Here is a 22,392-nt window from a genome sequence, read left to right as displayed (position 1 = left end):
CCCCTGCCCAGCTGAGCACAGCATCCGAGATGGGGCAGGACCACTGCCTGGCCTGCCCTGGCATCCCCTGCTAGGGAGCACTGGACCCTCCCCAGGGCGTTTGTGGGAGGGTAGGGTGGGGCTGGACCCGCCCACCGAGTCCACCCCAGGATTCCGGCCTGGCCAGCAGGAGGGAGGAAGGTGCTGAGGCCTCAGGTGGTGAAACCCTGACCTGGCCATTTCCCCACCCACCCTTCTTCCCCCCTCCTCTGGCACGGGGTGGCAGCCCTGGCTCTTTGCATAATCCTGTGGCTTCACTATCTTCACCCAGCAGCAGAAGGCACAGCAAAGGGGAAGGGCAGAGCCAGCCGCCATGGCGACACTCCTCTCCCACTCCCAGCAGCGCCCTCCCCTCTTGCGCCAGGCCATCAAGATAAGGCGCCGCAGGGTCAGAGATCTGCAGGATCCCCTGCCCCAAAAGGCTCAGGAGGTAGGAGTGACCGCAGCGGGGAGAAGAGCGGGCCTGGGTGGGGCTCTGTGGTCTTAGGGTGTGGGGCCCCACCTCTCACGGGCTGTAGCTGAAGGTGTGGTCCCCTTCCCTACCTACCCCTTCCCCTGGTCAGAGCCTTCTGGATCAGCAGAGTAGGGTCTGCCATGTGTTCTCTGAGACGCCCTGGGCCTTCGGTTTGGGGTCTGAGCCTCATCCTTCTGGTGGGGCCGACCCGGGCATCCTCTGCTCCTCCAGTTCCAAAGGGAGTGTCCCTGCTCTGCTGGGCTGCTTGGGGACCAGCTGAGCAACCCCCGAGCCTACTTGACATGACCCCCAGTCTCCCACCTTGGCTGCTGGGCCTCACTTCCGCTGCTGGGGTGCCGAGCGTGGCGCTTGATAAGCAGTGCTGTTTCCTCTGGGGAAGGAAGGGAGGTGGGGGCCCCGGGTGCCAAGAGCTCACGCTGCTGGGGCAGCGGAGCACCAATGGACCTCAGCCATGGCAGGCCAGGGGATGAGGAAGGCGGCCCTGGGTCCGGACACCCAGGAGGCCAGCTGTGGGAACAGGTGTGCGGCACTGGTGGGGTGGGAGGCTGGGCCCGCAGCCCTGGGCCTGGGCCTGGGGCTGCTCTGTGAGGCGCCATTCCTGCTGTTCGGGCCCTGGTCCAGGCCCCCTGGACACCGTCTTTTCATCTTGCTCCCTAGATCGAGCCTCCATCCCACCACTTCTCCCCTGAGGAGGTAAGAATCGGACTGGTGGGGGCACAGAGAGGTGTTGGGAAGCAGCCCCCTTGGCTCCCGGCCGAGGCTGATGGCAGCAAACCCCTCCCCTCCACGGCATGTGTGGGCATCTTGTCACAGCTTTGGGCATACGGTGCTGGTGCCAGGGGTAGCTGGCTGGTGGGGCTCAGACCTCGTGGTGGGTGGACGGGGTTTCCTGAGGTGACCCTGCTATGTCTCAGCGGGCCCTGCTCTACGAGGAAGCCCTCTACACAGTCCTGCACCGCCTAGGAAAACCTGAGCCCAACCATGTGACCGAGTCGTCTGAACTGCTGCGGTACCTGCAGGAGGTGAGCCCAGCCCCCGCCTCCCCTGCAGCCTGGATTCAGGAGTCCTCCTTCCCTGCCTAGCCACCACCCCCAACCTGTGCCCTGAGCCTCCCAAACTCCTCCCCTCCAGGCCTTCCACATGGAGCCCCAGGAACACCAGCAGGTGCTCCAGCAGGTCCGGGAGCTTGAGGTAACCCTGGTTCAGGGCCATCCTGGGCAAGGATGGGACTGGGAAGCCCAGCTCCCTCTGGGCCTCAGGCTCCCCTCCCCTATCCCTCCAGAAGCCAGTATTTTGTCTGAAGGCGACAGTGAAACAAGCCAAGGGCATTCTGGGCAAGGATGTCAGCGGTGAGTAGGCGGTGGGGAGCCCTGAAGGCCTTCTTCCTGGCTCCTTCCCCTGCATCACAGTCTGTCCCATATGGGCAGGAGCTCCCATCTCCCAAACGTCCCCTGGGGCTGGCCCCAGTGCCGCTGACCCCTTGCCCTTGGAGTCTGGGGTCGGGATGGGCTCTGCCCCCAGGCTGGGGGATGATGCGGGACCCTCCCAGGGAACCCAGCCAAAGCCCTGGCTGCCTTATCCTCCTATCCTCCCCAGGGTTCAGTGACCCCTACTGCCTGCTGGGCATCGAGCAGGGGGTGGGCGTGCCGGGGGGCAGCCCTGGGTCTCGGCGGCGGCAGAAGGCTGTGGTGAAGCACACCATCCCAGAGGAGCAGACCCACCGCACTCAGGTCATCGCCCAGACACTCAACCCTGTCTGGGACGAGACCTTCATACTGTACGTGGCCCTACCCCCGCCCTCACCCTGTCTGGGCATCTGGGGCTACTCTCAGTGGTGGAAATCCCTTAGTGAGATCAGCTGGACTTCCCAGCCTGGGGGAGGGGGCCTGGCTTGACCAGAGGAGGAGTCTGCTCCTGAGGCAGAGGCGACACAGGGGGCCAGACAGTGCAGAGCAGTGGCACAAATGCCACATGTGCTGATGAGTGCCGAGGGTCAGCATACCTGGGGTGATGGATGGGTAGCTTGAAGCCTTACCTTAAAGAAGGGAGGGCTGCAGTTGGGAGGGAGGGAGGAGTTGGCAGGAAGGTGCTAAGACTCCATGGAGAGGATGGCAGCTTTGAGGGACAGGCCCTGGCCTGGCTGGAGGGAGGGGTCTACCCACCAAGGATCTGCCCTCAGCCATACCCTCTTCTCTACAGGGAGTTTGAGGACATAAACTATTCGAGCTTCCATCTGGACATGTGGTGAGGGACATGTCCTGCTGTGGGGTGGGAAGGGATTGGGGGTGAGGGCGCCTGGGCCTCCTCCTGCAGGGGTGAGGACACCCTCTGTGCCCCCAGCTCAAACCTCTGCCCCACCAGGGACCTGGACACTGTGGAATCTGTCAGGCAGAAGCTCGGGGAGCTCACAGATCTGCATGGGCTGCGAAGGTGAGTGCCGCAGGTCCCTAGAGAAGGCTGGGGGCTCCTTTTGCCCTCCCCCATCACGTACATTGGTTGCTGGGCTGCAGGCTCTGTCCGGCCTGATGGCCACGGGGAGGGGCAGATCCCAGCCTGACCCCTTCAGGCTCTTGGCCCATCTCCCTCATGTATCCTGCTTGGGACAGGATCTTCAAGGAAGCCCGGAAGGACAAAGGCCAAGACGACTTTCTGGGAAACGTGGTGCTGAGGCTACAGGTGAGTGTGGGGGAGAAAGAGGCCCAGGAGAGAGGCAGAAGGGGGTCATGAAGGATTCGGGGGAGGAGTTCTGCGTCTACACCAAACAGAGCTTGGGGTCTGCCTGCCATTGACTCCCTGCCCCGGCTCACGGGTGTGGGCCTCTCCTGTCTGCTGGCCTCCCAGGACCTCCGCTGCCGGGAGGATCAGTGGTACCCTCTGGAGCCTTGCACTGAGACCTACCCAGACCGCGGTCAGTGCCACCTTCAGTTCCAGTTCATTCACAAGAGGGTAGGTCTGGGACCAGGGCCAGGGGCCCAGCTGGGTTGGATGGGCTGCGCCAGGCATGGGGTCCTCTGCTCACGGCTGTACTGGCCCTTTGCAGAGAGCCACTACAGCCAGCCGCTCCAAGCCCAGCTACGTGGTACATCTCCACTTGCTGCAGCAGCTTGTGTCCCACGAGGTCACCCAGCACCAGGTACTGCCCTCCTAGGGCTGGCTGGGCAGGGCCAGAATTTGCCTGCCAGGTCCTGACACCCCTCTACCTGTTCCCCCAGGCAGGCAGTACCTCCTGGGATGGGTCACTGAGTCCCCAGGCTAACACCATCCTGTTTCTCCATGCCACGCAGAAGGACCTGTCCGACTTCCACCAGTCCATGGCGTGAGTACACCACCCTCTTCCTCCTTGCCTGCCCTCCTACAGGCTGGCAGCTCAAAGTCTAACCTGGACAGATTTCTGTTTGGCCCAAACTGTGTGTTTTAATTTTTAGTCAGTCGTCAACTTTAAAAAAATCTGCAGATTCACATCTCCAGCTTCTTGTGAGAAAGATTCAGTGTTGGCATCACAGGGCTGTCATTTTGCTGGGCTGCAGTGGTCAGAGCAAAGTAGCATGTCCTCCCCAGTGCGTCACAGCTGTCTTCAGGCCACTTTACTCCCTGACATCACCTGAGTCCTTCTGGGCGTTTGAGTTTGCCCCTGTCCCAGTCCCCAGCCCCGTTCCCCAGTGCCATTGCCTTGAGGCCTGTCATCCCAGTGCCACAGTGGATTGTGGGAAGGCCAGCAAGGGCACACGTGAGCCCACAGACATTTCAGTGCACGTGAGGAGTCTGAAGTAGGATACACCGGCCAGTGGGAGCAATGAGAGTGGGTGCTGCCCTGGGCTGGGGCTGGCACTTGGAATTTGAGTCGGAGGCAGAAGGAAGCTGGGGGAGAAGGGCAGCTCTAGGACTGTGGGCAGGTGTACCCACACTTGGACAGGTGGGGGGATGCAGCTGGAGCTGGAGACTGGAGCAGGCACCCATGCCCAGGGCCTAGTGTGCCCACAGGGCCCAAGCCTGTCGTGCAGGTTATGTTCTGGTGGGGGCCATACCGAGGCCTGGCCCTGGATGACTCTTCTCCCCCATCCTCCCACTCGAGCCTTGTCTCAGCTCCATTGTCACCTCTGGAAAGTCTCCCCGGAACTGTTTCAAGGGCAGTTACAGCTGATGTTTGCCACATGTGCAAGAGAAGGCTCAAATCTCCAAATCTGATTTTTCAAAAGAAGCAAGAAAGCCTGACTTTTTAAATCATAAATATCCTAATTTAAGAGATGGGTGATTATTTACACACTTGAAAAGCACCTATGGGAACACCAAAATCCTAGAGGTTACCTTCAGCCACTGGTTTTCAGCCTCAGCGGGGGGTCGATGGCGATCCACAGGAGGCTTCAGGGCTGGGGGAGGCACTGTCCCTTCCTGAGACTTGAGAACAGGGGGAAGGGAGGTGCCCACCTGGCCGGGCTGAGCTTCCTGTCTGCTGCAGGCAGTGGCTGGCTTACAGTCGTGTCTACCAGAGCCTGGAGTTCCCCAGCAGCTGCCTTCTGCACCCCATCATCAGCATGGAGTACCAGTGGATCCAGGGCCGGCTCAAGGCAGAACAGGTGGGCTGGGCTGGGGTGAGGGGTGTTGGGCAGGTAGGGGTGAGCAAGGGGGCGTGGGAGTGGCTGTCGGGGCCCATAATGCAATTCTGGCCTCATGGCATCTTCCTGGGCCTGCAGCTGGAGGAGCTGGCCACCTCGTTCAGCTCCCTGCTGGCCTACGGCCTCTCCCTCATCCGGAGGTTCCGGTCTGTCTTCCCCCTATCCGTCTCCGACTCCCCAGCCCGGCTGCAGTCTCTCCTCAGGTCAGTGCAGTCAGGGGCTAGGGAACAGCTGGGGCACCTGCAGAGGTGGGGAGGCCTGCTGGACTGAGTGGGGCATATGGGGCAGCAGGCTCTCTGCCCCCACAGGGTCCTGGTACAGATGTGCAAGATGAAGGCCTTTAGAGAACTGTGCCCTGACAGCGCCCCACTGCCACACCTGGTGACCGAAGCACTACGGGTATGGCCCCCACCTTGAGGATGGGGACAGTGTGTGCCTGGGCCTAGCTACCCGCCCTGCTCACTGTCTCTTTGCCTACAGAGTGGCACCGTCGAATGGTTCCACCTGAAGCAGCAGCAGCATCAGCCCATGGTGCAGGTGAGGGGGCTCAGGCAGGGTGGTGAGTGGGGGTGAGGCGCCCGCTTCTCACAGCCCTGCTCAGCTCCCCTGTGTCCCTGCCAGGGCATGCTGGAGGTGGGCAAGGCCTTGCTGAGCCTGGTACAGGACATCATTGGCGACCTGCACCAGTGCCAGCGCACGTGGAACAAGATCTTCCATAAGTGAGCAGGTGGCTGGGTTGGGAAGGACTGGGACAGAGGCTCGGAACGGGGACCATAGGGACCCCAGTATGTGCCACCAGGTCACACCCATTGCCTTTCCTACAGTGCCCTTAAGATCAACCTCTTCTCCATGGCTTTCCTGGAGCTGCAGTGGCTGGTGAGTCTTGCCTGGGCATGTCTCCAGGCCACTCCTTCCACCCTGGCTCTGGAGCCCTGCCCAACTCAGTGTCCCTTCACAGGTGGCCAAGCGGGTGCAGGACCACACGGCGGCGGCAGTGAGCAGCCCTGTGTCCCCAGAGATGGGCGAGAGTCTGTTCCAACTTTACATCAGCCTCAGGGAGCTCTGCCAGCTGGGCCCGGCCCCCTCGGAGAGGTGGGCGGCAAGCGGGCTGCGGGTGGGTGCGCAGTGGACAGGAGGGTCTAGGAGGGCCCCGCAGCTCCGGTCTTCCCCAGGCTGAGCTCCGGCTTTCCCCAGGGACGGAGTCCTAGCACTGGACGGCTTCCACCGTTGGTTCCAGCCGGCCATCCCCTCCTGGTTACAGAAGACTTACAGCGTGGCCCTGGCTCGTGTGCAGCGGGCTGTACAGATGGACAAGGTGGGGGCGAGGCCTGGGCGGGGCGGGGCCTGGGCTGGGGCGGGGTCCTGGCTTTAAGGTGGGTCTAGAGCTGGAAACCGGTCCAGGCTTTGGGGATGGGGTTTGGGCTCTGCTTGGACCCCAGGACGTGCAGAAGCAGGAAACCTGCGATGAACGATGGTGCTCTTGAAGCCAGTTGTATGCAAAATGCTGCGTCCTAATATCCTGGGCGTTAACTGTGGCCTCCCTTTAGACTGATCCTTGCTTGGGGAGTCTGGGCGGAGCCTTACTTGATCCCCTTGTAGCTCCCTGCCCAGCTCTTTGCTTGTGGGTGGTAGAAGCTCTGAACGCTTGCGGAAGGAAAGAGCGAGGGAGCGGCATGGATACCGCAAGCCCTGAGCCCTCCTTTCTGCGTGCTTCCCCATCTCCCAGCTGGTGCCCTTGGGTGAACTGACCAAGCATAGCACGTCAGCGGTGGATCTGTCCACGTGCTTCGCCCAGATCAGCCACACTGCCCGGCAGCTGGACTGGCCCGATCCAGAGGAGGCTTTCATGATCACCGTCAAGTTCGTGGAGGTGCAGGGCAGGGTCTTCCACGCGTCCTTCCCCACCTGTCTAGGACCGCCTTATTCCCACCCCACCCTGTTTCTCCCAAGCTCTTGTCCCAGCAGCCTCCAAAGGCCTGTGTCCTAAACCCCCTAAGTCACTGAGATTCCCATGCCTTCCCCCATCTGCTCCTCCTGGGCACCCTCCATTGACCATCCCCACCCCACCCCAGGACACCTGTCGGCTGGCCCTGGTGTACTGCAGCCTGATAAAGGCCAGGGCCCGTGAGCTCTCTGCAGGCCAGAAGGACCAGGGCCAGGCAGCCAATATGGTAAGGGCCAGTGCTGGGAGCTGGGGGCTAGGGGCTGGGGTGAGGGTAGAGGCTGCCTGAGAGGCAGTATGGGGGAGGCCCTGCATCCCTGTGCCTGTGCCTGCCCCCAGCTGTGCGTGGTGGTGAATGACATGGAGCAGCTGCGGCTGGTGATTGGCAAGCTGCCTACCCAGCTCGCGTGGGAGGCCCTGGAGCAGCGGGTCGGGGCCGTGCTGGAGCAGGGGCAGCTACAGAACACGCTGCATGCCCAGCTGGAGGGTGCGCTGGCTGGGCTGGGCCATGAGATCCGCAGCGGGGTCCGTACCCTGACAGAGCAGGTACCTGGTCTGACCCATACTCCGCAGTGACCCCGCCCCACCCCTCCTCAGCCTGAAGCCCGCCCTCCCATTCCCCCAGCCCCCCCACCCTCGCAGGACTTGGGCTGATGTCCAGCCCCCACCCCTTCCTGCACCTGAACTCAGGCCCTGCTCTTCCTCCTACTGTTTTGTGTCCCCAGCTGGAGGTGGGAATCACCAAGCACATCCAGAATCTTGTACGTGTCAGGGACTCTGTCCTGCCTGAGGATGTGAGTGTCCCTCCTTGCTCGCTGACCTTTGCCAGCTCTATGGGTTCTGGAATTGCAAAGGGGCTCAGGGTGGGCAGGGGGCCGAAGGTCATGGGGCGTCAGAGGTGAGTGCCCCAGACTTGGGCAACGAATGTTCCCTCCTGGGCCTGTTTCCTCCTTGGATGCCATGGGGGCAGGGCTGGGATATTCCACGGGCTCTCCAGCACTGATGGTTAGTGTGGGGGCTGTAGTGGGGCAGGGTTTGGACTTTGCAGCCAAACAGACCTGGGCGTGCATCCTTTTCACCTGCCTACCAGCACAGCTGTCCTGTTCATGCAAGCCAGCTGCCCTCGGTTTCCTCATTGGTCCGTGGGGGTAGTAATGCACACCTTTGATGGTTTGGGAGAATTAATTGATCAACTATTTAGTACCCAGGTACTGATTTAGGCACTGAGTCAGTGAACACCATGACCAAAATCTCTGCCTTCCTAGAGCTTACATTCTAGTAGGGGAGGTGACAGAAGAGCTAAGTAAGTACATGTAACTAGAGCTATAGCTGTTACTATAAACATTACATATATATATGTATAAGTATATATACATATATATGCACACACACTTGGTGTGTTAGATAATGATAAGGGCTAAGGAGAAAAATAAAACAAAAAAGACCTAGAAAGTGCCAGAGAGTTGTATTTTTAGATGGTGGCCAGGGAAGGCCTCATTCAGTGGGTGACAACTGAGTCAAAACCTAAAGGAAGTAAGAGAAGGAGCCAAGAGGCTTTCTAGTAGAGGGAACAGCAAGGGCGGAGGCCTTGAGACCATGCCGGGCAGGTTCAAGGGCGATAGAGGAAGCCTGTGTGGCTGGAGGGCCAGCTCCTGCAGACCAGCTCCCGCAGACGTCCAGAAGGATGCACACAGAAACTCCTGACCCTATTTCTACCCCCGTGTCAGGGCCAGGGAATGGGGTGGGACTGGAATGGGCCAGAGCTGGATGTGCTGCCCGCCCCTCTCCTCAGGCCATTCTGCCCCTGATGAAGTTCCTGGAGGTGGAGCTCTGCTACATGAACACCAACTTGGTGCAGGAGAACTTCAGCAGGTCTGCAGTAGCCGCCTGCCCTGCGGCACTCACCCCCTTCTGTACTCCTCCCCCTGCCCCTCCTTCCCGGCCTTTCTCAGGGGAGGATGCCACCAGCCTCTGCTTAAATGCTCCCTCCCAGGGCCAGGGAGCTCACTCCCTCACCTTAGGCTAAGCTGAAACCTATCTATCCTTTCTGCCTTAGCCCTGGGCCATCTTTGGGGCTTCACTGACTGCTGCTCTGTCCTCCTAACATTACAGGCAACTGGTGTTCCTCTCCCATGATCCAGGGAAACTTCTGGTTAGGTTCTCTCTCAAGGCAGGGGCCCAACAAACCAGGCAGCAGGGGAAGAGGTCAAGGGCCTGGGCTCTGGACAGCCTGGATTCAGACTCCAGCTTCCTTGCTGGTCAGTCAGTGGCCTTGAGCAGATTATTCAAGATTTCTGTGCAGATGGTCATAGTTCTGGCCTCTATCAAGGACTAAAGGAGTCACATGAAATGCTGAGCGCAGTGCCTGTACAAAGGAAGTGGTCTGTGAGCTGCAGTGACAATGGTGACAGTGATTGATGATGATAGGTCCTCCACGTGACTCTGGGCCCGAGGAGGCTGCTGGTCCCTCTGCCAGGAGCTCTGCTCTGCTCCAGGTGGTGCAGTGGGGGTTAGAACAGTGTCTGGTGCATAATAAACATTTAAGTATGTCGAATAAATGAACTACTTTTAATATAGACCTCCCCCATTCTTAATGAGGCGTTTTTTGTAATTACCTGCCTGAGTCTGCTTTGACATGTGCAATTTCAGTTATCGCAGGTAGGTAGTTATCAGGAATGTGGCTGGCTTGCTGCTTTTTTCTCCCCGGAGGTCGCAGATACTTATCCATGCCACGCGCTGAAATCCTATTCATTTGGCCATTTCCATCTTGACTCCTGATTCTGTCACTGGGGGACCAGCCTCCTCCACACCTTGTTTGTTGGGGTTTGATAATCCTGAGAAGGCTTGTCACTAGGTTGGGAGACGTGTTAGAAAGGACTGGCCCCCTTCTGCCTCTGCTTGTCCTTCCCTCAGGGGACCAGCCCTCACTCCACTGCCTGCCTGCGGCCCTGCCCCCAGGCTCACCTGTGAAGCAGGTGGGGTGGAGGGTAGAGGTGGGGAGGAGCTGTGGGTGGGCCTGGGTCCCATGAGGCTGCCCCTTTCTCGAGAACATCTGCTTCCTTTCTTCCTTCTTCCGTTCTGTACGCGGCATCCCTCGGCACCTCACCTCAGCCTTCTGACCCTGCTCTGGACCCACACGCTCACGGTGCTGGTGGACATGGCTACCTCCCAGCGGAGCTGCCCCCTGGCCTCTAGCAGGCTGAAGATCGCGCTGCAGGTAATAATACCAGTGACAGCAATAATAACCCTGCTGGGCGTGTGCATGGGCGCCTCTGACATCTCACTCACCCCCAGAACCTGGAGATCTGCTTCTACGCAGAGGGCTGTGGCCTGCCGCCCGAGGCCCTACACACGGCCACCTTCCAGGTAGGGGCCTTTTGGTGTGCCTGGGGTGGGGTAGGCCTCTTTTTCAAAAATTATTCAAAGTGTTAAGACAGCAACAGCAGGGCATTAAAACAAGCTGAGGTTCTAAGCACAGTGGAGGGGGTGTGACTGCAGGGGTGGCATACCTGTGAAGCCCACCCAGTGCTTTCTGTGTCAAACTGATGTCTCCTCTCTCGGCTGGGAGCTCCTGAAGGGCAGCACTGGGCTGTGACTGAGTGGGACAGTTCAGGTGACTTTTCGGCTGGGCCCCATTCCTAGGCTCTGCTGAGGGACTTGGAGCTGCAGGCGGCCTCCAGCCGGGAGCTCATCCAGAAGTACTTCTGCAGCCGCATCCAGCAGCAGGTGAGGCTCCCTTCCTCTGCCACTCACTGTGCACCTGGAGCCCCGCTTCACCTGCTCTGCCCCAGCCGCTGACGCTACCCACGTGCCCCACCCCCCAGGCAGAAACCACCTCTGAGGAGCTCGGGGCTGTCACGGTCAAGGCCTCCTACAGCGCCTCCGAGCAGAAGCTGCGTGTGGAGCTGCTCAGCGCCTCCAGCCTGCTGCCTCTGGACTCCAATGGTGAGTGGAGGCTGCTCAGTGGCCACTCCGTGTCCCCGCCCTGCCCCTCCGTGTCCCTGGGTTTCTCGGGTCCTCTGAAGGAGCACTAGGTGCATTCCTCCGGATGACCACGAGGGGGCAGTGCGGCTGAGCGGGGCACAGCTGCAGGGAGTGGGGGCTGGCCGGCCGGCTAGGATATCCTTAGCCATCATCCTCTCCCTGGGTCACTTGCCAGGCTCCAGTGACCCCTTTGTCCAACTCACCTTGGAGCCCAGGCACGAGTTCCCTGAGCTGGCCCCCCGGGAGACCCAAAAGCACAAGAAGGACCTTCACCCGCTGTTTGATGAGACTTTTGAATTGTGAGTGGGTCCCCACATTTGCCACACTTTCCCAGCCCTGAACCTGCCTCAGGCCTGCTCCTCTCTGCTGGGACCAAGGGGCTCCCCTGAAGCGACCTTGTTTGGGTCCCAGGGAGGGGCCTTCTAGGACAAGGGTTTGCTGGCATAGGTACCAAACCTGGTCCCTGGGAGGTAGGATGACTGTGGGAGAAAACTCTGTGTTGCTTCCAGGAGGTCCTGAGGTCCTCTGTTCCCTAAGACAGGCGGACCCCCTGGTTTAAAGCATCAGCCCACGGTCAGGGCAGGCATCAGACCATGTGGCCTGAGCTATGCCAGGCTGAGAACAGACTTGGCAATCCCCCCACCTGTCTGTGGCATCTTTCTCCCAGCGCTGGCCTGTCGGGGTGAGCCCATGTGAGTGGGGGGTGGGCAGCTGAGCCTGACTCTGTCCCCCACCCAGCCTGGTGCCCGCCGAGTCGTGCCAGAAGGACGGGGCGTGCCTCCTGCTCACTGTGCTGGACCATGACACGCTGGGCGCTGATGACCTGGAAGGGGAGGCCTTCCTGCCACTGCGCTCGGTGCCAGGCCTGACTGGGACAGAGGAGCCTGGGGCGGTGCCTCAGACCCGCCTGCCCCTCACCTACCCCATGTCCAATGGTAGGTCTGAGCCCCAGGGCAGGACAGTGGCCATGAGGCTGCGAGTGGAGTGTGGGGCCTGGCCGGGGAGGGACAGCCTGGAAAGGCTCAGGCAGGGGCCCCCAGGAAGGTGAAGTTGGGGTCAGAGGAATCCCTCCTCAGAGGTGGAAGCCAGTGGAGCCAGCATGGTGACTTGTGTGGCTGCGTAGATCTCAGTCAGTGTAATTTAAGCTAGGCCAAGTGTAGTGTGACTTTCTCTGGTGGGGGAATGTCACCAAATTTACCTGGGGAGAGGGACTGGATCTTGATAATAGGTCATGTTTGTGCACTTATGGACCTGTGCTACGCACTTGACATATATTAACTTTGAATCATTACCCCCACCCAATGAAGCAGATAATTGCTATTTTACAGATGAGTAAACTGTGGCACAAAGGTTAACTAGCTACCCTGAAGTTTTCATATAAAACGGTAATAGTCGCAACCTGAGGCACATCTAGCCTCCTGTACTGCAACTGGGTCAGTGTCTGAGCCAGCGCCCTCTGGCTAGAGGTGGCGAGGGTGTCTCCAGTCTTGTCGTCAGGCTGTCCTGCCTCATGAGCTTGGCTGGTGTGGATCCATCACTAGTTTCCAGGTTGGCTGGAGAATGGGCAGAGCTTTTCCCTGCCGCTACCCAGGCACCGCCCCTCCTGCAGAACCTGACCCCCAAATGCCTCTCTTCACAGGGGACCCAATCCTGCAGCTGTTGGAGAGCCGGAAGGGTGACCGCGAGGCCCAGGTGTTTGTGAAGCTGCGGCGGCAGCGAGCCAAGCAGGCCTCCCAGCATGCCCCACGGCCAGGGCGATAGCAGTGGAGGTTGGGGATGGGGATGAGTCCTGGTAGGACAGACTTTCCTAAGGTCTGGATTCTCCCCACCACAGTGGATCCCTCCAGCCTGGCCTCACACTCGAAGGGCCCTGCAGGTCTGGGGAGCACCGGCATGCAGAAGGCCCCGAGTGCAGACCCTCTCCGGTCTCCTGCCCGAGCAGGGGCCCACGGTTATACTATCAGCAGTATTTATACTCCCTCCTCCCTCCCGCCCTGGCCTCAGCCTTCTGCCAACCCCAGCACTGGGGGAGGGGAGGCAGCTGTCTGCTTCTCCTGCTCCTGCTCTGGGAAAAGCTGCTCTGGCAGGGCAGGGTCTCAGCCATCTGTCTCCCGGCATGCCTATTCCAGCCATGGGGTGGGGACCAGGCCTATTCTTCAGCATCCCAGGGCTGTGTGCAGAGCCTCCCTCCCTCCTGAGGGAGAGCAGGCCCTGCCAAAGAGGAGGCTACAGCTGCCCGGGGGGTGGGGGTGGCAACCATAATGAAAGGAGCCTGGGTCCTCTCCTGGAGGTTGCCAACACCCAGGCTAAGGAGCCTAGTGCCAGGGACCTTCTGGCTGATAGGTGAGAGCTGGCAGGCAGTGGGGCTGGCATGGAGGAGCGGAAGCAGAAAGGGCAGCTTGGCTAACCGTATCTACTGAGGACATCTCCCTGGGCCAGTAGCAGGCACTTGTATCTTAGCAAAAATAAAAAATAAGAAAAATAACAATCCATTGTCCTCTTAGAAAAAGTACTGTTGGCCTGCAGTGGGGCCCAGATCAGTCAGGCCACACAAACGCCCTTCCCAGCCCTCAGGACACCATGAGCAGCCCCCGCCCTGGGGCCTGGCCCACCGCTCACTCCCCCATTTACAAAGCAGGGGTGTGGGTGGGGGGGTGTGACGCAGAAGCAGGTGCTGGCGCAACTGGCATTACTGGTGTTTGGGCCAAGGGCTTTGAACAGAACTCTACCACGCACATCCGCTTCTGTGGTTGCTGCCTAGAACAGGGGCCTGAACTCCAGGGGGGGCACCAGGAGCCGGGGGCTCGGGGGACTCCCAGGCTGAGGCTCAGTGCATGCCCTAAACCGTAGGGCTTAGAGGAGCAGGGTGCCAGCCCTGCCTGTGGGGAGGTAGCCTGTGCTGGGAGTCAGAGCCTGAGGCTGGTTGGCATCCTAGCTGTGACCTTGGTTGAGTCACTTAACCTCTCAGACCGCACAAGTACAATGGGTAGGAGGTCTGAGGTCATCCACACGGCCCCTTGCAGCTCTGAACCGCTGAGACCCACACAGAGAAGAGCCCACTGAACAGGCCAGCTGAGGGCAGTGGGGAGGGAGGCAGCTCCAAGGCTGAGACCCTTAGCCCTTAGGGGCAGGGTGGAGTGAGCTCAGGTGGAAGGCAGGACGCTTTGGGGGCCCACCTTCCTTTTGCTGCTTTTATGAGAAGGCAGTGTCTGTTCCTAAGAAACCACTAGGGCCCCTGCTGTCCTTTGGAAAACAACATTAAGTCAACCAGGGGCAGCTGTTGAAAGAGCCTGAAGAGGGGAGTGGCAGGGCTCAGAGGTCTCGGCCCCCATCACATCAACACAGCAGGCCTGGGGCAGAGAGCACTGGCAGAGACAGGCTCTGTCTAGGAGCCTGGATGGGCCCAGGGAGCCTCTAGGCCACTGCAGTGCCTGGCCACAGCTCAGGGGTGGGGGCACAAACCTGTTTCCATGGCTGAGGCAGGGCTCCCAGCCCAGGTGGGGCTGGCACCTGGGATGGGACAGCCGAGCTGGCCCACCTCAGAGTTCAGAGGCCCTCTTCTGGGGCCCCATTCTTCACCCCATCTAAACATGCTACCATTGCAAGTTCATATTTTATTTCCAATAGGTTTGGAGTTTTGTTGATTTTTGTATTTTTGTAAAAAAAGTTTTCACTTAATTCGTTGAAAGCCCTTTCGTGCTGAGCCCAAGGGAGGGGAGGCTGGGGCCAGACCCTTTGCAGCCTTCTTGCTCCCACCCCAGACACCCAGCGCTGGGAGTGGGGTGGCTGCCCTCTGCCCGCGCTGCCCTCCCACCCCTATGCATCTCTCTGTACAGAACAATTTTTAAAATGGAAGCTAAGACACACTATACATTGGACAGGCACGCACACACATGCACACAGGCGACTGCTCCAAACGGGGCAGAACGTCAGCTGCACTCGGAGAGCACCAAGGAATGCATACGGAGCGCCTCCTGGCAGGGAAGGCAGGGCCTGAACCCCCTGGTCCTCACGTCCGCAGCTCCTCCCCGTCCATTGCCCTGCTAGCTGCCAGAGGGAGGGGGCGGAGAGCACAGGGGCTGTGCCAGAAGGGGGGACGGGGAATGCAATGCCAACCTGGTAGGTGGCCCTGGGGCGAGGGAGGCTGCTTTGGAAACCCAGGGGAAAGGATTGACCCCCGACCTCAGGAACCTGAGGGGTAGCACTCCCGGGCCTTGCCCCTCGAGGGGCTTCAAGGGCCCAGAGTGGGGAGCAGGGCTGGCCCCGCAGCTTGGGTCGACCAGCCCTGAACTGAATACACATTTGGTAAACCTAGGAGCTAGGCTGGTCTAGACCCGCAGCACACCCCCTCAGGCCTCACACCTGGGAACCAGGTCTGCCCTCACCCCGGCCTGGGGAGGTAGGGTGAACAGGGCCTGCCCGGAAGGCTTGTCCCCTCCCCGCGGCCCCTTCTAACTCCCCACCCTTCCCTGCTCAGGCCCCAGGAAGAAGTTAAAAATAGTTAGTTCCTACGTAAAAAAAGACAGAAACAGATTCCCTGCCAAAAGGCGGGTGGGAGAAGAGGGGAAAGTGGGAAAGGTAGGGAGTGGGCAGGGGGAGGACTGCAAAATAGTTTCTTCTTTTAAAAAGTGCTTGGTAAGTCTGTTTTAAAGTGTGTGTCTATATCCAAATACAGATATACACACAGACACTTCACACACTGGCCGCCCACGCATACCTGCACACATACAGAAATGTATACATTTCCATAATCATATACATATACATACATACATACATACATACATACATACATATATATACTTTAAAAAGTCCTAGGTGAGAAGATCTGAGCCAGGCCGGAGCCAGGCCTGCAGGGTCACGACTGGAGGGAGTGGGCCCGGCCTGGCTGGCAGACGGGGCACTCACTGCCCTCGGCACAGAGCTCGCACAGCACGGCGTGTTGGCACGGCAGTACCGCCCGCTTCTGCTCCTGACACTTAAGGCATTTCACCGACTGCATGTGGAACACAGCCTGCGGGCAAAGTGACATCGTGGTCACTGGCCTGGTCTCCGTTGCTGCCCTGGCCCTGGGTCGGACACGTTCCCTCAACCCTCACTTCAGCCCCCTTGGGATGAGGAAAGTGAGGCGCAGAGCCCGCAGGACCCAGCTGACAAGTGAGACAGCGGGGTTAGATTCAGGCCGATCACCTCAAGGCTCCTATTTCGGCTTTCAGCTTTGGCTGCGGGATCAGTGTGGGGGAGTCAGAGCCCAGGCGCGGGGGTGGCCTGGCTGCCAAAGGCCTAGCGAAGGAAAGAATGTTCTTTCCACTGTGCCAGGCTCCCCCTGGGGGCCCAGCAGGGCACCTAGGAATGCAGAGAGTAGCCTTGGGGACCTAACCATCCTGGAATGTCTGTTGGTCCGGGTAGAGCTCACAGAAGCTGTCAGGATGTGACTTAGGGCCCAGGCACCTGAGGGTCAGCTCAGGCCAGTGCCTGCCCTCAAAAGTGCTGGGGTGGCATGGACCATCCACCTCCCCGGGGAGTGACCTTCTCCAGCTTTCCAGCATTTTGGGTTGACCCAGGGGCTCGACAGAGACTCTCAGAAGGAGGGGGTCATCCCTGGAGCAGTGTGGACCCACCAGGGTCCAAACACTGGCTGAGGCCACTGTCCATCCCCACCCAGTGCTCCCCTAACCTCCCGGGCTCACCTTGTCCACTTGCTCCAGGTGGGCCCGCAGCTGCTTTTGGAGGGAGTAGAGGGTGGAGAGCGAGAGGGCCTCCAGGTCTGAGAAGGCGGGCAGGGCCTGCGGGTCAGGCCCTGAGTGCAGCCGCTCCAGCTCCTCCTGTAGCTTCTTCACCTGCAGCTCCAGCTCGTCACGCTGCTCCCGCGCCAGCTCGCACTCAGCGCCTGCTGCGCTGGCCCGCTCACCAGCCTCCTCGGCCTCCTTCTTCCAGGCGTCACAAGCCTGTGGGCCCAATACGCAGCATCTGGTCACGATGGTCCCCTGCCCCCCTGCACCCAAGAGTGTATCTCTGGGAGCCTGTATGAGCCACTGTAGCTGTGGCTGGGCCTGATGGGAGCTGGGTCAGCAGTCTGGGGAGGGGCAGGGAAGACGCTGACGATGCCTGCAGAGAAGAGATTGCAGGACGTGCAAGAGACCCTTTGTGGGTGGGGAAGGGGGCTGGGCCCAGCACAGAGCCTAGAACCCAGGCTGGAACCCTGGAGAGTCAGGGCTTTCGGGGAGGCAAATGGTGCTGTGGGACCAGACCACAGAGGGAGTTCCAGGTCTGGGACACCAGTCACCCCAGCGTCCTGACTGCCAAGGCAAGTCTTCCCACAGGTGGAGAGAGAACAAAATTGACTTTCAGCTCTGTTCTCTCCGGGACCCCTGGCCTCCCCAACCCACGCCCACTGTGTAAGATGGGCTCGAACGGGATGCCACCAGAGCATGGGGAAGGGGGGACGTGGGGGCCCAGTACCTGCTTCGCCTGCTTCCAGGACTCCTCCCACTGCTTGATGGTGCCATTGGCTTCGTCTAGCTCTTGCCGAAGCCGGGCCAGTTCGGCAGCCCCCGGCCCTGACAGGAAGGCAGGGGAAGTGCCTGGGGAGAAACTTCCAGAGGCAAAGTGCTCCCAGATGCTGCTGTTCATCCCATTCAGACCTGCCCCGGGGAGGGGAGGAACATCAGCGCTCTGGAGGGCCCTGGCCAGCCCTGCCTGGGGCTCCCTGGGGCTGTGCACAGCGCCAGCAGTGCAGGCCAGGCTGGGGGAGCCCTGGCAGAGGGTTCTGCCGGAGTATGTAGGTGTTGCACTTCAATCAGAGCTACTGTAGTGCCACCTGCTACTTATCAGCTGCCACTCAAGTTCTGAGTCTCGCATCCTCCTCTGTAAAATGGGGTTCCCATCATGGACACAGGGTGATACAGGGGGCATGGAGGGTGCTGTAGGGAGAGCAGTCTGTGTAGGGGAGCCTTGCACCCTGACGTGAGGCCAGGGAGGAGGTTCAGTAGAAAAGACAGAGGCCAGAACCTCAGATGACAGTACAGCTGGAGCAGGAATAGCTCAGGGAGCCCTGGGTCCATCCCCCTTGTTTTGTGGCAAGGAAACGAAGATAAAACGTGTCACCAAGAGTCATACCAATAGTAAGTGACGGAGCCAGTACATAGTAAGGGCCTCGGACTCTCAGCGCCTACCCCTTCCAGTAAAGTCGCTGCCGCTCACCCTCCCGCCCAGCCACCCACCCACTCACCCAACAGATGTTTGCCTTTAAACAACACCACGTGTCCCTGCTCTGTGGCTCCCAGGGCAATCCCGGTCTCCCGGGGGGAACCAACATCCACCTCTGGCCTCCTTCTGCCCACACATATTAACCTAATGACTTCTTCCTTGCTTCCTTTCCCACTAATCCAGCCAGGATGTTCCAGAAACAAATGGATTTAGCACAGTCCGTCCTCCAATAACACAAGTGCCCCCACAATAGGACAGCCGCTCCTGTGTGGAGATCCTGCGGGGGGCTGTCCCTGAGCCTGGCCTCCCTGTCCCAGAGGCGGTAACTCGGGGTCACCACCGACACACTATCCCCGCAGCAAGTCCTGCCCATGCATGTCTCCTCCACACTCAGGTGGCACTGGCTGTCTTGGAGAGGAGCCACTTCCTCAGAGAGGGCCCTCTTGGCGACATATAGGTTAAGTCCCCCCTATTATTCTGAATCCCAGCCCACGGCCCTCAGACTCCACACAATAGCGCCAGTCTCTAAGTGTGACCTAATGTCTGTCACCTCTGCCTCCCCCGCCCAGGGCTCCATGCCCACAGGACTGTGGAGCTCACGGTGTGCCTATAAAACTGTGCTCAGTGACTGCGTGGGGAAAGAATGGTTTGTGGCCAGTAAGTACTGTGTTTCCCCGAAAATAAGACCTAACCAGAAAATAAGCCCTAGCATGATTTTTCAGGATGACATCCCCTGAACATAAGCCCTAATGCATCTTTTGGAGCAAAAATTAATATAAGACCCGGTCTTATTTTCGGGAAAACACGGTAGGGCTGCAGTCAAGATGCCGCCAGAACGTGGAATGAGTCAGACAAATACAACACGACGCATCTGAAGCTGATGGCATCGCCACAGACCAGGACAGGACAAACAGCTTCACAACTGGCAAGGTGCTAAGATAACAGTGCGCTGCCCTGACCTCAGAGTGACACAGGGAAGTTCCTAAACCTGGTCAGAAAGTCAAAGCGCGGCTCAGTGGCTTAGTGTGACCAGGACGCCCAGGACCCTTGGGGAGGGTATTTCTGAGCTCCTTGAATAGCTGCTGCGGGCGGGGAAGTGAGAGTAGCATCTGTTGTTGCTGGAGAGGCAGTGGGTTGGGCACTGTGCTGTGTTTTATGTCTGTTACCTCAGCAAAGAGTCACACCAGCCCCCCCGCCCCCCGTGCAAGGGGACGAGGACCCAGTGTGTGGTAGCAGAGCACACCATGCTTCTCACCACTATGCCTCGATGTGCCTTCCAGAACCCCTAGTCCACACCCTTCTACTTGTGTTCAGGGCTGGAGCGGGAAGGCCACCCTGAGCCTGGACTGAGCCTGTTCAGACCTCTCCTTGGGCCTCTTGTGAACCTGGCTGTTGTGACCTAATGTCTGTCACCTCTGCCTCCCCCGGAGACCAGGGCTCCATCCTCCGGGAGCTCCGGGGGCCTGGGCAGAACTGCCACACGGGCACGAAGAGCAGAACTAGGCCCTGGTGGCCCTGAGGCCACTGCTTGTCAGTGTGCACTGGCCCTGTGCCTAGCGCTTCCCTCCAGTTACTTTGTTTAAGCCTCACCACCACCTAACGAGTTGGGTGCTGCCATTCTACCCATTTTACAGCAGAAGAAACTAAGGCTAAGTGACTTGTCCAGGATCACACAGCTAGGGGAGTCGTGGAACAGGGGACCGACTCTCCTCCAAGCCCAGAGCCCCTGCTCTAGCCTCCGCTCTGCACTACCTCTAGCCGTGTGCAAAACGGCCAAAGGCACTTTCCAAAAGCCCAGGTCCTGCCCCAGGTCTCAGGGAGCCAGACCCCTTCTTACCCAAAGATCCATGTGATGCTGAGGTCCCCAAAAACGTGTTTTCTGACTGACTCAGGTGGCCCTGGGGCTGCTGCAGGAAATGTGAGGAGAGGCTAACAGGAGGGGACGGGGATGCTGAGTGGAAGGAGGCGGGGCTGCCCAAGGAGCCGGGGATGTTCACGGGGGCAGAGCTCTGCAGCAAACTGCCGCCTGCAAGAGAGGCCAGGAGGGCGGGCCGAGTGAGGGCAGGCAGCCACGTGGCACCATGCCAAGCGGGGACCCCGAGGAGCCCTCCCACGCCCCCGGGCCCCCCACAGCCCAGTACCAATTGTGATGCTGCCTGGGTGGGCTACTGTGCTGTTGTCGAAAGTCTTCTCTAGGGCGGCCACCCCAAACTCATTCAAGTCCAGGTCATCCAGGGCAGACTCTAGGGACAGAGCGACCAGGGCGTGAGCCGGCCAGCCTCCCGAGGGGTCACACACCCGAGCTTCCAGGCCTCACCTCTTGGACCCACCTGCACTTTACTACCTCCTGTCCCCGTCTTATCTTCATGCTCAAGCCCCACATGGACCTGTCCTCTCTCGAGCCTCGGCCCGTGACTGGGCTGATCCTGTCACACCGACCCCCCACACTGTCTGCCTAGCCAAGTCCAGCTCAAATGGCTCTCTTTTCCGAAGCCTTCTTTGATAACCCCAGGGAGAATCGAGTCCCAATCCAGGGTTTCTGCCTCTGACAGAGGTCTTGTCTGCTGATGATACAGTTTGTATGTCTCCCTCCTGAGCTCGCTGAAAGCATGTTCGTCTCGGCCCTCGGTGGCTAATGCGTGGTAGGTGCTCGAAAATGTCCACTGCCCTCTGCTGAAATGGACTGGAAGGGTGGGAGCACTGTCCCTCCTTGAAGGCAAGAACAGCATGTCTTCATGTCTGTAACCACAATGCCTACGATGGGACCTGGCACAAAGTGGCCCCATAAATGACTGCTGAAGGAGAACAGCCGTGACCTCCAATGACCGGGAACTCTAAGGACAGTTGTGCAGGTTGTTCACTGCACAAGGAAACCTAGTGAGGGAATGAGTCGGGGCTGAATGACATCATGGAAGGAGATTGCACTTGTCCAGGAGAAGAGTCATCTCTAATTTGCTATAAGGGCTAGTCTCGGCCCGATACCCTGGGCTCCTTTTCCCTTTAACTCAAAGGCTCAGAGTGCCCACCTCTGACTCCCCCCACTTAGAAGTCTAGAGTGACCACTATGCTGGTTTGAGTCTCACTCCGGAGACCTCGTATCTCTGACTCCAGACACAGTCCTGGACTTGGCAACAGAAGTGGCCTAATTACCTATGACCGACTCTACCGTGTCGCTGGTGGGGTAGAAGGGCAGAGCATTTGCATTCATGCCAGGGACGCTGCTGGTGCCAGCGGGGCTAGGGGGAGTAGCTGCCAGGCTGGAGGTGATACTAGAAGAGATGCTTGAGGTCAGGGGGCTGCCCACAGGGAGGATGCCCAGCACGTCCTGCAACGAGAGTGAGGAAAGGCAATGGGATGCCCGCCCAGGAGGTCACTGGCCAGGGACTGGGTGGGGCAGAAGATGTGGGGCACCCAGCCTTTGTCTGGTTGCCTCCATGCCTATATGGGGTCCCCCCCACTTGACACTTTGTTGAGAGGCTGGAGTTGGAGGGGCTGCTTTGGAGGCTTCAGGGCCCACTCACCTCTCAAGTCCTGCATAGGGGAGGGAGAAATAGTCCAGTGCCTGGCACACTGTAGACACTCTGATTTTTTTACTCACTGATGAGTCAGTCCAGGAGGTGAGGGGCTCCAGGGCCTGATTCCACCCTTTCTGGGTTTGGGGCTGGGGCCCCTCCTTAGTCCTGCCCTCAGCTTATGGAGAAAGCAGTGCCTCCCATCCCTGCAGCCCCCGGGGGTTCTGGGCCTGGCCTGTGTACAGCAGGTGCCAGGGGCCAGGAGGAGGCTGAGAGCTCGGTACCTGTTTGGGCTGAAGCAGAGGTTGCTCTTGACTCCTGGGCTCTAGCGAGTGGGGTTTTAACTTGGCCTGAGAGAAAGGTCAGGGAGCACGAGATGAATGCAGCGCAAAGGAGAGCCCCGAGTCCAGGAGTCCTCCTATGCGTCAACCTGCCATGGCTCACTGAGGCTGCAGGCACCAGGGCCCAGGGCGGCGGCAGACGCCTGTCATGCAATCGCCCTTCACACACATGCACCCTGCTCTCCCTCCGCACCCCTACTCCTTTCCCTACCCTAGGAATCAGGGTTGCTCCTCTCCGCCCAGGTGACTCCAAGCCTCAGGTAAGCTCATTAGGGAC

The 22,392-nt window shown here is 59.5% G+C and overlaps 2 protein-coding genes across 9 annotated transcripts in view; one reads left to right on the top strand and one right to left on the bottom strand.

The window, feature by feature from the left end:
• The first annotated feature begins 62 nt into the window (after positions 1-62).
• UNC13D (unc-13 homolog D) lies at positions 63-13,503 on the top strand. 4 transcript variants are annotated; one of them, XM_033090250.1, is made up of 33 exons: positions 63-195; positions 314-469; positions 1,172-1,207; positions 1,429-1,536; positions 1,646-1,705; positions 1,797-1,863; positions 2,111-2,291; positions 2,714-2,758; positions 2,876-2,944; positions 3,121-3,190; positions 3,356-3,460; positions 3,555-3,647; positions 3,727-3,830; positions 4,971-5,088; positions 5,206-5,330; positions 5,436-5,526; positions 5,608-5,664; positions 5,749-5,846; positions 5,952-6,003; positions 6,086-6,219; positions 6,322-6,442; positions 6,854-6,997; positions 7,200-7,298; positions 7,409-7,615; positions 7,795-7,863; positions 8,862-8,941; positions 10,181-10,286; positions 10,364-10,435; positions 10,712-10,795; positions 10,894-11,014; positions 11,229-11,352; positions 11,792-11,988; positions 12,693-13,502. In XM_033090250.1, exons 2-33 carry the CDS (start codon positions 353-355, stop codon positions 12,812-12,814), a joined length of 3,276 nt encoding a protein of 1,091 aa, XP_032946141.1. In that variant the 5' UTR covers positions 63-195; positions 314-352; the 3' UTR covers positions 12,815-13,502. The 4 variants fall into 4 exon arrangements, with proteins under 4 accessions (XP_032946141.1, XP_032946143.1, XP_032946140.1 ...); XM_033090252.1 differs by having other exon boundaries at positions 80-195; positions 311-469; XM_033090249.1 differs by lacking the exon at positions 63-195 and having other exon boundaries at positions 238-469.
• A 784-nt stretch (positions 13,504-14,287) lies between these two features.
• Positions 14,288-22,392, bottom strand: part of UNK (unk zinc finger) — a 31,946-nt gene continuing 23,841 nt past the window's right edge. For all 5 annotated transcript variants that reach the window (XM_033090258.1, XM_033090257.1, XM_033090254.1 and 2 more), the window contains 7 exons: positions 22,059-22,124; positions 21,413-21,587; positions 20,404-20,505; positions 20,100-20,288; positions 17,516-17,697; positions 16,744-17,001; positions 14,288-16,067 (listed from right to left, as the gene is read on the bottom strand). In XM_033090258.1, coding sequence (XP_032946149.1) covers positions 15,912-16,067; positions 16,744-17,001; positions 17,516-17,697; positions 20,100-20,288; positions 20,404-20,505; positions 21,413-21,587; positions 22,059-22,124 — 1,128 coding nt within the window. In that variant the 3' untranslated portion in view covers positions 14,288-15,911. The remainder of the gene's footprint in view (positions 16,068-16,743; positions 17,002-17,515; positions 17,698-20,099; positions 20,289-20,403; positions 20,506-21,412; positions 21,588-22,058; positions 22,125-22,392) is intronic.

Source organism: Rhinolophus ferrumequinum, chromosome 21 (assembly GCF_004115265.2).
Source record: "Rhinolophus ferrumequinum isolate MPI-CBG mRhiFer1 chromosome 21, mRhiFer1_v1.p, whole genome shotgun sequence".
Classification (NCBI taxonomy): Eukaryota; Metazoa; Chordata; class Mammalia; order Chiroptera; family Rhinolophidae; genus Rhinolophus; species Rhinolophus ferrumequinum.
The sequence above is the reverse complement of the archived record's forward strand: the minus strand, read 5'-3'. Positions and strand labels throughout refer to the sequence as shown.